The sequence below is a fragment of the Prinia subflava genome, chromosome 1 (genome assembly GCF_021018805.1).
Source record: "Prinia subflava isolate CZ2003 ecotype Zambia chromosome 1, Cam_Psub_1.2, whole genome shotgun sequence".
Taxonomy (NCBI): domain Eukaryota; kingdom Metazoa; phylum Chordata; class Aves; order Passeriformes; family Cisticolidae; genus Prinia; species Prinia subflava.
This window is the reverse complement of record NC_086247.1, coordinates 146,906,560-146,920,101: the sequence shown is the minus strand read 5'-3', so window position 1 is coordinate 146,920,101 and position 13,542 is coordinate 146,906,560. Positions and strand designations below refer to the sequence as shown.

The 13,542-nt window shown below is 44.0% G+C and overlaps 1 protein-coding gene across 2 annotated transcripts in view; it reads left to right on the top strand.

Moving 5' to 3' along the window:
* The window catches only part of DPP6 (dipeptidyl peptidase like 6), a 544,817-nt gene that overhangs the window by 50,499 nt on the left and 480,776 nt on the right, over positions 1 to 13,542 (top strand). Inside the window, exon 1 of one of the 2 annotated variants that reach the window (XM_063415995.1) lies at positions 6,190 to 10,060. The exons of the other annotated variant lie outside the window; for it this stretch is intronic. Coding sequence (XP_063272065.1) covers positions 10,010 to 10,060 — 51 coding nt within the window. The 5' untranslated portion in view covers positions 6,190 to 10,009. Of the gene's footprint in view, positions 1 to 6,189; positions 10,061 to 13,542 lie in introns of those variants that run through there. 2 annotated transcript variants of the gene reach the window in all.

The window sequence follows — 13,542 nt, the reverse complement described above, 5'->3', positions numbered from 1 at the left end:
AGAAAACAAAATTGATAATGAAAGCCCACTGAAATCACAGAGAGGCTCCACACTGAATTCCAGACAAGCATCCTGCATTTCATCATGGCCATGTCCTTCGCCTTTCGCCAAGCCTGCAGCTCAAAGCCTCCTCCTGCCAGCAGCCTTGGCCAGGATCCCTCGCTCAGTGCTGCTCTGGGAAACACGTCTCTAAAATCCCTTGGTTTTGGGATCAGCCAGGGAATGTGCTTGCTGGAGGTGGTGGCACCCAAAAGACTGAAATGACTTTACCCTGTGCCATGTCAAAGAGCTGTAATGGCAACCCAGTGATCAGCACACAGCTGATGCCAGCCTTTCCCCAGACTCCAGGCACAAAGTGTCTTTCTTCAAAGGGGTGGCTCAAGTTTTGTTTCCCTTCCATGCAGGGTGGTCACTCAGGAGCCAGGTGAGCTGCCTGACAGTCCTTCCATGGAGAGAGAGGGAGGGACCCCACAGTTTTGATCCAGGGTTTTTTTCCTCATACCTTTCTGTAGAGCATCCCAGTAAGCTGCTTTTTGCATCCCTGTATTGAACCAAAACAATGTTCTCATTCATGTGCTTGGACATGCTGGGTCTGTCTAAGTTAACTGAGAGTGTCCAGAGGTTCCTCTCACCTCCCCACAATGAGCATCAATAGCTGGATTTCCTGAAATCCCATTTATGTGTCTTCATAAGTGAAGGATAGCATAATCCTTCTTTTTGATAGGACTTCTAGAGCTTTTTTTTTGTTGCTTTCCATGCATTTGTTGCAATGAACACCATTTTCTTTACTTAGCTGTTTCTCCACCTTTAGGGGACTGTCTAAATTCAACACAATAGGGTGCATTAGAAAGATATTGAGAGGATTTATTAACTTATGATTGCAGGTAGAAGAGAACTTCCCCAAAATGAAATCCAAGGCAGGTTTAAACTCTGGTTCTTCTACCCCAAGGCAGGTAACCTGAAATAATACCTAGAAAAATAATAACTTTTCCTAAATTCCTTTTGACTCCATTAGGAAAAATTCTACCTCCATATTAGACACTGTCTTTAACTGAAGGCAAAACATTGATGTAAATTTTTATTCTAGATACCTTGATTTGGAGCTGAAAACTGACAGAAGTAGTTAGAGACTTGACTATTCTTCCTAAATATTTTAGACATTCAGAGATAAACTCTTGGTCTCTATCCATCTTACTAGCACTTGAAAAACAACAATTCTATGGTAATATTTTATGTTATTGGATAGATGTCAGGGCCCTGTTTGCTCCAATATTTTATCAGTGTGATAAAGTGAAGGCCCTAATCTAGAATGTTTACACTTTCATAAACTCAAATAATTAAAATTGAGTGATTGTCACAACAGATTAACTAAATCTTTGACTTTGGAGAGCTCCAAAACACCATAGTAACAGTTGGTTTGCACCAACAGACAACAAGATTACTTTTAGGCATGATAGCAATTTCTTCAAAAGGAAGGAAACTTAGGTACTCGGCTTCAAAAAATCAAGAAATTAGCTTACTAAATACACCTAAGAAGAATAAAGTGTATGTCAAAATGCTTATAAAGCAATATTTGGCCACCTACTGTACTAAAATTCCACTGAAATTCTGCTACAAAGTAGAGAAAAAAAATATCTGCTGGTGTTGTAGGAACACAATCCAACAGCAAGAAACATTAGCTTTGCCCTCAAGGTGGAGAAGAATTCAAAGTGAATTGACAGGCTTATATCAACCTCTCATCATTAAGAAAAGGAGTAATGCAATTACATGTAGTCTTATTTTGTTGAAATATTTTATGTCAGGCACAGGGTGTTCTGAGGTGATACAGATAATTAGCAGAGAAATTTAATCATCCATATCACAATGAAAGAAAAAAATTGGTTCTTTAATCAAAAGATAGACTCACCTGATCTGAAATGAGAATGTTTCAGTATGTCTTCCAGGCTAGAAAGCCTAGTTAAAAATTAATGGAAGTTGGCAAGCATTAAATTATCTACCTAAAAGATCCTATACAGCTTCACAAATTAAATAGAAATCCATTGATATTCACAAAATAAGTTATCTGCAGGACTAATGCATTGGAATAGTGAAATAACATATACCAAAGGCAGAATGCCTCCTGAGCAATGTGCCATCACTAGGGCTCGTGCTGAACAGAAGGTTCATTTGTGGGCCCAGGTTTTCTGCTTGGCTGAAGTGGGAGCTGTGTTATTTCAAACCAGGAGAGCTTGACTCATGGTGAGGTTGAAGGAAATTTTATGGCTAGACCCTGGCTGCAGCTGTGGCAGGACTTGTGTTGGTTTCAAAGGGATGAGCCTCCTTGGCTCTTAGTGCTTGGCGTTTTCTTGGCAATGTGTGAGATCCTTCGTGGTTCTGGGACTTGTGGTTTTGATATCTTTCCAACTTGGCTGGAATCACTGTCAGGAGCGAACACAAGAGTGAAGGAGATTTTGATGGTTTTTTGCATTCTCAACATAATTGTGATTAAAAAAATGTAGACTGTCAGAATGGTATTGAAATAAAATTAAATTTGTTTCAGAGGATGAAATCTGTTGCATAACAAACTTTCAAATGTTTACCACAAGTCTGTCTATATTTTCATTTCAGTGGTAATGAGAAAACCTTAACACATATGTTGCTTTCATCCTACTGTATTCTAGTTAGGCATTTGTGTGGATTTATGCATTTGTTTTTCAAGATCTGCAGTCTCCACAGTACTGGGAGAAGCTTGGTGGAACAGGATACTCTTAATTTAGCAAACACAATAGGATCCATTTGCTAGGCACTGGAATTGGTGAAGTCCAGATGGAAATCCAAGCTACATTTAAGGATGAGGATACTTTCTAGAGGAGATTAATGAATAGTATATTATTCTACAGCAGGACTTGTAGTTTTTGAAGTATAAAAAATCTTTAGCTTTGATTAAACAGAAGTGGTACTTGCCTGAAAAACAAAGTCCCATAATTCTTCTTATTAGCATTTTCCTGTTACTACTAGTGATTCTAATGAAGTTGCACAGATTACCCTAGCATCCCCATGCATTTAAATTTCATACACCCAGACATGACTCAGAAATCATATTCTGAATGCTTTTCCTCCTACTCTGAATCCCGTAGCAACTTCAATTTCATTCATGGAAAAGCAACTTTTTGAACACTGTGTATTTTTAGCTTTTATTAATGGAGTTTAAAAGCTGGAGATGTGAAAAAACAAGAAGCCTTAAGGGAGAATTTATACTTCTGGTAGAAATCGTCCAGGTTTTGCCCTCCTGCAGCTTTCATCATCACTTCATGCTTGGGCTGCACTATAGAGTTTATCTGCTGCTTGTCTAGGAGGAAACCTCATGCTCAGGGACTCATGTTTGAGATACATTAGGTACTTCTACCCAAAGAAGTAAAAATACAGCACATCCATTATTGCTGTGGGTATGAGTCTGAGACCTGCCCACCCACTCTGCTTTTGTGAGAGCACAGAAGGTTCTGCCTGGGCCAGGAGAGGTAACAGCATGACAAAACCACAGGCACTGCCCCACGTGAGCCTGTAAGCTCTTGGGTTTATCGTGGGCTGCATGACATTGAGCTGGAGATCTCTGTCCTGACCCCGTGCTCTATCTGCAGATGAATAATTCACTCAGGGATAGTGGGGAGCTGACTGGGTTCCAGGTAGCTGTCCAGAGGTGATGTGCCTCAAGCCAAATCCCTGACGAATCTCACAAATTACCACATTTGCTAAGAACTACATGTCAAAGCACAATTACAGGTATTTAGTGTCTCAATAGTGCCAGGAGACATCAGATGTGCTGGGCTCCCCACTGTTTCCCCTGGGAAATTGGTACATGAGGAATAAATTGTCCAATTATTCCCTTGGGAAAACACACTCCTGTTGGTGTAACAAGAACATATCAATAAGTCTTTTCTCAAAGACAACTGTGTTCAACTGTTACATTGCAAATCCCCTGAACATGTGAAGTTTTAAAGTCGTATATTAAACTGGAAGGGATGAGAAATGAATGAACATGCTGTCAAAAAAATAAGGTGGAGAACAGTTTGGTAGTAACCCAACAAAATCTAATTGAACAAAAATTAATCAATATATATAATTCTGAAATTCAGAGGTTTCTATCATACTTTTTTCCTCAGGAAACAGAGCATGTTGTCTGAGACAATATAATCTTTTTTCAGACTTTCCCATTTATGTTAACAAAGATGGCTTAAGCACCCTCATGAAGTAAGAGCTAGCAAATATTAACTTTTTAACAGCAGCTGCTCTGTCATTATTCTAATCCCTTGAAGAATTAGTGATCCTCAGAAGTAAATTTTAAATTTATTTAACAGTGTATCTACTTTATCTTTCTCTCCAATATCTTCTCTGGAAGACAAGCCAAGACTTCCTTAGAAGACAAGACTAGAAGCTGTAAATACTTGTGCAAATTTTTAGAATATCAGGAGTGAAGATTTTTCAGAAGAGAAATGTAGCTTGGCTTGAGCAATGAAATTCTCAAAATTGATCCACTTAATAAGAAAAAATTGTTCCTTGCTGTAATTGTCTGAGGGGTTTTTTTTCAGTGTTGCATTACTAAATACTCTTATGGAATATATTTACAATTACTGAAACTGTTTCTGACTTATTTAGGACTGCACAGTGTAACACTCAACCATTTCATTTGGAATCCCACCAATCCTGTTCCTCTTGAATATTATAATTTAATAACAAAGCAAGTACTGGAGATGATCTTTGCCTCAGCTGTTATCTCCTTTTCTTGGCACTCATTAGAGCACATCTGTGGTTCAGTTTTGGATATGAATTGGAGCAAGTTCAGCAGAAAGCCCCCAGGATGGACAGGGACTGGAACATTTAACCCTTGCAGAGAGGCTGAGGGAGGTGTACTGGTTCAGCCTGGAGAAGAGACAGGTTTGGGGGGGCCTGGCAGCAGCTTTCCAACTTTCTAGGGAGGTTTTTGAGAAGATGGAACCAAGCTCTTCACAGTGAGGTGCGTCAAGAGGATGAGAAGCAACAGGCAAAATTGAAACAAGAAAAGTTCAGACAGAATATAGGGAAAATCTTTATCCCTGTGAGAACAGCCAGCCACTAGAACAGTCAGCCACTGGTGAGGCTGTGCTATCCCAGTTCCTGCTGGGTGTCAAGACATGGCAAAGCTCTGAGCAGCCTGGTCTGACCTCAGAGCTGACACTGCCTCAGTAGGAGGTTGTGTTTGGGACTTCCTGAGGTGCTTCCATTCTGAGTGGCTGTCTAATCTCCAGCATTTGGGATGGGTTCCTCCTCAACATTTCCACTGGAAGTCACCAGCTTTCATGGATGTGTGACAGAAAGTGCAAGTCAGCCTCCCCTCCTGCTCAGCTCAGACTGTGGCTCAGTGAAGGGAAGATGATGTGAGGCACTTGACAAAATATGCTGGGGATCTGGCTCAGGTGGGATGCAGAGGATGGGGAGAACTCAGAGCAAAAGAGTAATATGGCTTAGCCCAGTCTTAGAGAACATAGTCTTGAAATTAGGTTGGACAGAAGCCTGGGCATAGGCTTGTGGCATCAAGCTGACAGGCAGAAGATAGGAGCCTCACAAAAGGGTCTGACTGAGAATAAAAAGCCATTTGTTGTATTTTGAACACACAAATACTTTTATTGGAGACAGAAAAAAGTAACCTTAAATTAAGGAGAGGAAGTGAAATCCTGATGCTCTTAGAACTAACTCTTAGTACAACAGCTGTTGTATTTGTCTGCAGCCTTACATTCTTAAAAGATTTTTCTTTCAAAATATTGAAAAAATGAATGTCTGTGCTCTGCAGCCAGCTCATACTTTGTGAAATTAATTCTTTCCTTCTATTCAGAAGGACTGTTCCTAGGCTTGTTTGGAGAGTGAGGAGAGCCAGCACCAAATGCATTGAATGGGTTTTATTTGATAAAATAAATTCTCCCAGTCTCTTATCAACGTGGCTTTAAATAAAGTATTGTGAATAGGATGTAAGCATTGCAGCCTGTGCTCCTTCTCAGATAAAGAAAGTCAGCCTCAGAGTACTGAAACCCACAAAGAATAGAATATCTTTGAGGCTTTATTTTTTTTCCTAGATTTCATTCTGTGAGAGATGTAAGAAAAGCACATTTTCTCAAAATGGCCTATAAAAATGTTGGTGGATGAAGATGCCATGTTGGTTTTGTCATAGTACCTGAGGTACAGAGGTGATCTCTAGATCAGATTTGAAATAAAAAATTTCTGATTTCCCAGGGTTTTCCTCCTGTTATGCACCTTAGATACAAACAGAGAGACTGCAAGAAAACCCTTTCTTATACAGGGGTTTCACTTCATATCTTTCTCTTAAGATGCAGCTGAGTCTGGGCCAAACCTTCCCACATTCATATCAAAAGTAAATCTACTGGCAAAGGAGGTGCACTGAGGCTAAACCAAGGAATGCAAAAGTAATGAATTTTCACATTTTCCCTCTGAGAACAAGCCTGATATGATGAAGGAATATTTTCATGTTTTATTGAGGTTTCCTGGGCTAGATGTCTGGTCCTAAATACGGAGGCTTTTTAGCTATTTAAGTCATACTAGTTTATTTGGTCCCAGGGTGATTGTCTGTCCTTTCACATCACTCAAAAGAAGCAAAAAAAAAAAGTTCCCTGCAAAAATGTGGAAGAAATATCAGATCATCTTTCTGCATTCACCATGTCACTTCCTAATCATAAAGAACTCGATTCCTTGTTCAGTGAGAGTATTTGTTGCAGCTCTAGCAATTTTCCATTACAATGACATGGAGAACATCCATCAAGAAGAAAAGTTCAAAAGGTAACTGAATGGTGGATGACAGGGAGTCCAGTCAGATTAATGCACTTGAGGGAGTAACGTGGTGGCATCACTTGTAGCTGCCCTGAAAGTCCCAGACCTGAAGGACAATGTAATTGACTGCTACAGAGTCACCTGGCCACAGCCTGATACAAAACCTCAGCATGTCTTAGTCTCACACTTACAGATCTGAGACCAAGTCTGAGCTGTTCCATCAGCCAAGCAAAAGCGGTTCAGGAGTGAAAATTAAGGTCATGATCAGCATAACCTGACGTCTCTGGGAACATGAAGGAAACAGTTTTGGAATCATCTCAGAAAGCAACAGACAAGTCATTTGTTAGAGACATTTTGATCTGTAACTAAAGGGTCACTGTCTGGGGTGCTGTGATCCTTCAGGCTGGAAGGATCCTCAGGAAGTCTCCAGCCCAACCTCCTGCTCACAACAAGGTGACCTCTCACATCAGACCACGATGACCACGGCTTCATCCATTCAGCTTTGGAAACGTCCAAGGGTGGACTCTGATCATAAAATCTATCAGAGTTTTCACTATGTCTTTTCTCAAAGTGTCGAATGAGTCAGAAAACAAGAATTAAATCTCTAAACAAGGATTCTGTCTCATAATATGTTTGGCATTTTTTGCCACAACGTCATCAGTGTCATTTTGCACAACACTGCAAAACACTTTCGTCTCCTGTTTCTGGAAGTCTCTGGATTACAGAGTCAGACTTCGATGGCAGAAGTGGAAACACAATAATGTATAAATTCCAGCCAAATGGACCCTGGTTGGAGTTTAATAAAACAAAAAGCCCTGGATGTTGTCAGTGGTAAACTAAGCATTTTGCCAGTAATCTCAACTTTAAACAAAGCTGTTTTAATCAAGATAATTGCTACTTTTATGCCAATAGTGTATAAATTAAATATGAAATAAAATAAGAGATAAACACTGCAACTGCATTATGACAAAGCTGAGGTAAAAATATCCAAAACCCCAGTACTGCCAGTGTTCAACATATGGTAAATATTTCTATTGGTGTTTGAAGTAATGCAGGAGGCAAACGGAGCTATTAACAGTGAAGTACAGGTATGTTTTGCATTTGTACATAATTAAAACACCTAAAGGTGAAAACTGAGATGGAACAGGAACTGCCTGATAAAACACCAAAATCAAAGTATAGAAAACCAGACCAGAGTTTGAGGAATACAATGAAGAACTTCCTGCCCAAAATGCACCTTGTATGAGGTACAAGCTGTTCCCAAATAAAGACAAGGGAGAGAGGTGTCAAGATCTTCAAGTGAGGGGTAGCATTTTTGTAAAACAAAAGCTCCCACAGGTAATCCTCAAAGGTACCAGCATCACCTGCCACTGGCACTTCCCACAAGTGTCTTGGAGTCTCACTTCTCCCATTACCACGATTTCTGAGATACCTGCTTAATGTCTTGGGTGAGATTTTAAATATCTTTCAGCAGCTGGGTGGCTTAAAGAAAACTGGAGTGTGAACAGCACTAGGAGATTGCACAGGTTGTGTCCTATTTCTAATGAACACCCACTGCCTATGAAGGGAAGATGCTGCAAACTGTGAAGGAGCAGAGTTCAAAGTGCTGCAGATGGGCATAAAATAAGGATGCATGGATAGATATGCAGTTCCCCAGCTGGGAAAAAAAAGAAAAAAAAAAAAACCAAAAAAAAAAAAAAAACAAACAAACAAAAAAAAAAAACAAAAAAGAGAGAGAGAGAGAGAGAAAGGCAGCTTTTGGTTTAGCCATTGGCTTGGTGAAGCCTTGGATGATAAGAAGACTTCCTGCTTTTTCTTCTTGGTTTCCCTTCTCAGATATTAATCAAATCACTTCTCAGTTTCTTCTCTCCTTTTGAGTGAGCAACACGCAAAGCAGCTCTGTTCCTGTGAAATCGATCAGCACCTGATTCTGCTGAAATGTAATTACTTCTGATGCATCAGGGAGAGACAAAAGAGACCACACTCCACAAGGCTTTTTTTTTCTGTCTGCAAGCTGAGGTGTGAACCTGTGGGATGTGTGGCAAGGCTCTGTCCCTGGAAAGCTGCACCAAGGCGAGGAGGGACCGCGTTCCCACAAGGGCAGCGGGACAGCGCCGGCTTCCCGCGGCCGCTCCGGCCACCTGTGGGGCAGAGCAGCCGAGGGACCGCAGTGACAGCCACGGGAACCCTCTCCCGAGTCTGGGCACCGCCGGAAAGGCGCGGAGCCACGGCCGGGTGCAGCTGCAGCCCTGCCGGGCGATGCCCTTGGCTTTGCGTTCTCCCATGTGGGAGCCGAGCTCCGGCATCCCCCTGCCCGTCCCTGCGGCGTGCGGAGGGGCTCGCCTCGCATCCCAAACCCCGGCCTTGGGACAAGTGCCTGAAAGCACCGCGACCCCCGGGAGGCTCCGGGGGCTGCGGGCGGGCCGGGGCGCAGCCATGGAAACGCGCCGAGCATCCCCCGCTCCCCGCGGCAGCGCCCCGCCATTCCCCACCCTCCCTGCACCACCGTGGCCTGGCCGGGCCCGCCGCGGCTCAGCCGGTGAACAGTTAACGCCGGAGAGGCGGCTCCTCAACCCACACCCTCCCCGGTTCCTGTTGTAAAAAGCGTGTGTAACCCCCCCCGGGAGAGCGGCGAGCCGGGCACGGCTAGTGGAGGGGGCGACCGCCCCTCCGCCTACTCCAGCTCCCCTCTTTTTTTATTTATTGCCCCCCCCTTCTCTCTCCACCCTCCCTTTTTCTGCAACTGGCCCGCGGGGTGGGCTCGGCTGGCGGGACCGCCCGGGCCCGGGGCGGCGGCCGGGCATGGCCGGGGCGGGGGGCGTGTGTGCGGCTCCCTCCTGCCCACCCCGCCCCGCCGGCTCCCGCAGGGCACAGCCGGGATCCGGGTGCTGACAGCGCTGGGTGCCCCCGCTGCTCCAGCCTCGCCTCTCATCTGGCAGGGGCTGCTTTATTTTTATTGCCCCCTCCCTTTTTTTTTTCTTTTTTTTTCTTTTTTTTTTTTTTTCTCCTTTCGGTCAAAAGGAAAAAATATATATTGAAAAGGGTGGAGAAGGAAAAGATAGGAAGCAGGCTCCCTCCCCCTCCGCTGCTCGTAGTCCCTCCACTCCACACCAAAAAGAGCCATCGCAAGTGCACGCCAGTTCTTCACTAAAGTGATCCAGCCGCTGGATTAAGTAACTCTCGGGGAACAGCACACGCACGCACACACACGGCAAAAATGAAGGAAAAGGCAATGTTTCAAACGGCTAAAATGCAAGGAAACATGCTGGTAAGTGGCTGCTGCTGGCGCCTCCAGTGACTGTGAGTAAGTGCCGGGGCTCCCGGCTCGGCTGGGCGCTGCCGGAACCCCCGGAGCGGAGCCCCCGCGGCTGCGGCCGGGCTGCGGGGGCGGCACAGGGGGCTTCGCTTGCTGCCCTGCCCCGCTCGGTGTCCGTCCCCCCGCCGAAGGGGGTCGCGGGGGATTTGGGGGTGCTGGGGCGTCCCCCCTTGGCGGGGGAGCGGGGGGCTGGCTGGGGCTCCGCGCCCGGCACGGCCAACTTCGCCAAGTTGATGACCGCGATGTGTGTGCGTGAGCCGGGAGCGGTGCGGGTGCCTCGCCTTCCCTCCGGCATTACTACTGGAAACATTTGTCTTCATGTCATGAGAAAAAAATCCCAACAAAACCCAAAAAACACCTACTCGGGATGCCTTTTCATTAATCCCCCTCCTCCCTTAAGGAAAAAAAAATAAAATAAAAGCATCCAGCTGCTGTGCCGGAAGAAGTGCTGGTTGCCATCTTGTGCTGATGGAAATTTATCGGTGTGTTTTGCCTGCTGGCTGGACCCGCTGGGGGCGGCGGGGCCGGGGGGCCCCGCATGCGGCGGCTCCGCAGCCGGGAGGAGCCCGCTGCGGTGGGGCGGGGGTGCACCGCAGCCCGGAGAGGCTCCAGGGCATTTCACAGAGCCTGGAGCTCCTAAAGGGTACCTGTTGGTCTCCTGTCCCCTCTCCGCTCAGGCAGAGCGCTCCTGTCTGTGTTTTGCCTCCCCTGTGAGGGGAAATGCTAATATTTAATACAAAGGTAGTACCTGTTTCTCTCATGCCTTTCTGTTGACGTGTGCGAGAAGCAGCCGAAGTATTCGCCGTCCTTTAATGAAGTTCTGTAGTGAAATGCTTTGCTGGCTTTTTAAGGAGGTGCCTCCTTTTCCAACTCCAATAACACTGCTTTTTCCAGCGGTACTGTTTAAGAGGAAGGTGCAATGCTATGTGACCTGTGAATTCAAGTAAGGGAACTGAACAGGAACTTCTACAAACATTTTTTTTTCCAGGAGAATTGCACAGCCTGTGTGATTGCAGCATGCTCCTTTTACTTTGCCTTTTAAATGCCTGTGGAATATCTAGTTCTGGAACTTTTTAAATGTGGAAAAAATTAGGCTAGTATTTGCTTAAGCTACACATTCTAGTGGTCATTATAGCCTTTGGTTAGGACATTCTCTATCAGTCAGAAAAAATAATTATCCAGCTGAGATGACATTGATACAAGCACAGGGTGAGCCTAATTCACATACACAGAATGTGTAAACCCACAGAATTAATGAAAACCTCTTGCACGTTTTCCTTGCTGGTTTCTGAAGGCAGGGAATGAGGAGCAGGCAGGGATTCCCCCACTGCCTCTCAGCACAGGGCTGGAGCTCCTGCTGGGATTTCTGGCTGGCGCTTCCGAGCGTGGCAAAATGGATCTGCACATCCCCAGCTCTGCAGGATGAGCACAGGCTGGGTGATGGATCTGCACAGGGCTGGTAGCAGGGGCTGCCCACAGCTCCAACCTTCAGCCAGAGACAATAGTTTTTTCCTTTGACTCAGACAGGAGCAGGATCTGGCCCCTCAGGCTCCTAAGTCACAGTTTCTTTTGTCACTTGGGGCAGTCTCCCTGGACTTGAATGCAAGGTTTTTCCTTGGAGACCTCATTTTTGGGACACTGGGAATCAAATTTAAAGACAGGCAATATGTTACATTTGATTTTGGTGGGGGGACAGGTGGATACTATTTAGATAAGGTCAGTTTTAATGGTCCACCATAAACTACACACAGCTGGTTTCTGTGTTAGTCTGGTCTGTGGTTGCAGCTGAATCTCTGGTTTATTTAATCAAGAATCAAGTTTGGGTGAATATTTGAGCTCTAAGATGCTTGAATAGATTTTATATTTCTTCAAGATAGTATTTAGCAGACTTATTCCTGAAAACTGAGGTATGGATGGAAGTTCCAACAACTTCAGCCTAGTACTTTATCCTTTTCCTTAAGCGGTTGTTTAAAAAATAGTATTTTTGTTTTTGTATCACTTTTGTTACAATTAAAATTAGAATCCTGAACTACTTGTGTCAAATCCTATGCTGTGGATGCCCTCCCTCACGTATCAGGCAGTGATTGAGAGCACAGGGTTAGGGTGTGTGGAATCCCAGGAGGTGAATTACAGTGTGCCCTGCATTAAGTGCCTCAGCAGAATTCAAAGTGTCACTGAAAATTCAAAGCCCAGCATGACTTTTTTTGTTTGTTTGTTTTCTGGCAGTTTTGCTGTTGCTTAGAATCCTGACAAGCTTCTAACTATGTATTGATTTTTCTTCTCTTTAAAAATCTTTGTTAAATTGAGCTATTTCATTCCTAAAATGATGTGACAACAAGTGATAATACTGACACACTGGTCCCTGGCCATGCAGTGGGCCCTTTTAAAGTGTGGTAATAGCTCATGGAGTCACTACACCTGTGATTTCTTTATTACCTAATTAGACCAGCAAAAAACGAAGCCATTCTTGTGACATTGAGATAAATGTTTTTATCCCTGTGGCAGTATTTTACCTGGGCTTTGTTTGGTTTTTTTCTAAACAACAGCATTTACCTGGAAAGTTGCCTATTTTTATTTTACTGCTGTATTTCCCATTCATCATTTGAGCCAGGGGAATGCAACATACAGAAATAGCTCAGGCTCTTACAATGGGATTTCACTTAATTCTACATAAAAGCTGTAGGGAGTGATTAATACACAGTGGTTTCTCCTAGTAAGAACTGATGTACCCTTGAGTTTTCCACAGTGTGTTTGAAGTTAATATGCAACAATACAGTATGGAGATAAAGGTTTATCACTTTTGGAGGTAAATCTAATGCACTTGCATTTTATCCTAACTTTAGGTATGCCTATAGAATTTATTTCATTAAAATATTGCAGACTTTTTCCTTGCACATCCAGTTATCAGGTCAAGGACAACAGTGCCAACTGCATGTTTTATTCTACCCTTCCCTGTGGCTCCCCAGGGACTGATCTATCATGTACACAGGCTTTTTGTTTGTTTGTTTTTGATGGATTTGCAAACAAATTTCTCCAAAAGAGCTGTTTGGAAGAGGGCCTTTACTGTGGTGCCAGATTCTTCTCTTACAAGCACTCATGAAAATCCCAAGTTGTTAGAGGTACAAATGCAACAAGGGTAATAAGGAACTACTGCCTTTGGTTGTGGACAATTAGGTGAGTGGGAACAATGGTCTTGGGGGAGGACAGAGGGGTTTTGGAGGCAAATTAATGTGCTGTGTGTGAGCAGGCTGTTACTTTGGCATACTTAGTGGTCAGTGGAAGCAGTGGGCACCCTGCTCCATCTGTGTGTATTAGAAGGATGTGAAAAACTCATGTTCTGAATTTCAGTCTAACCTGCAGTTGCTCAGTTTGGAAATTGCCAAGAGAAACTGTGGTGGATGTGCCATGCTTCTACTTTGCTCTGATGGAAAATG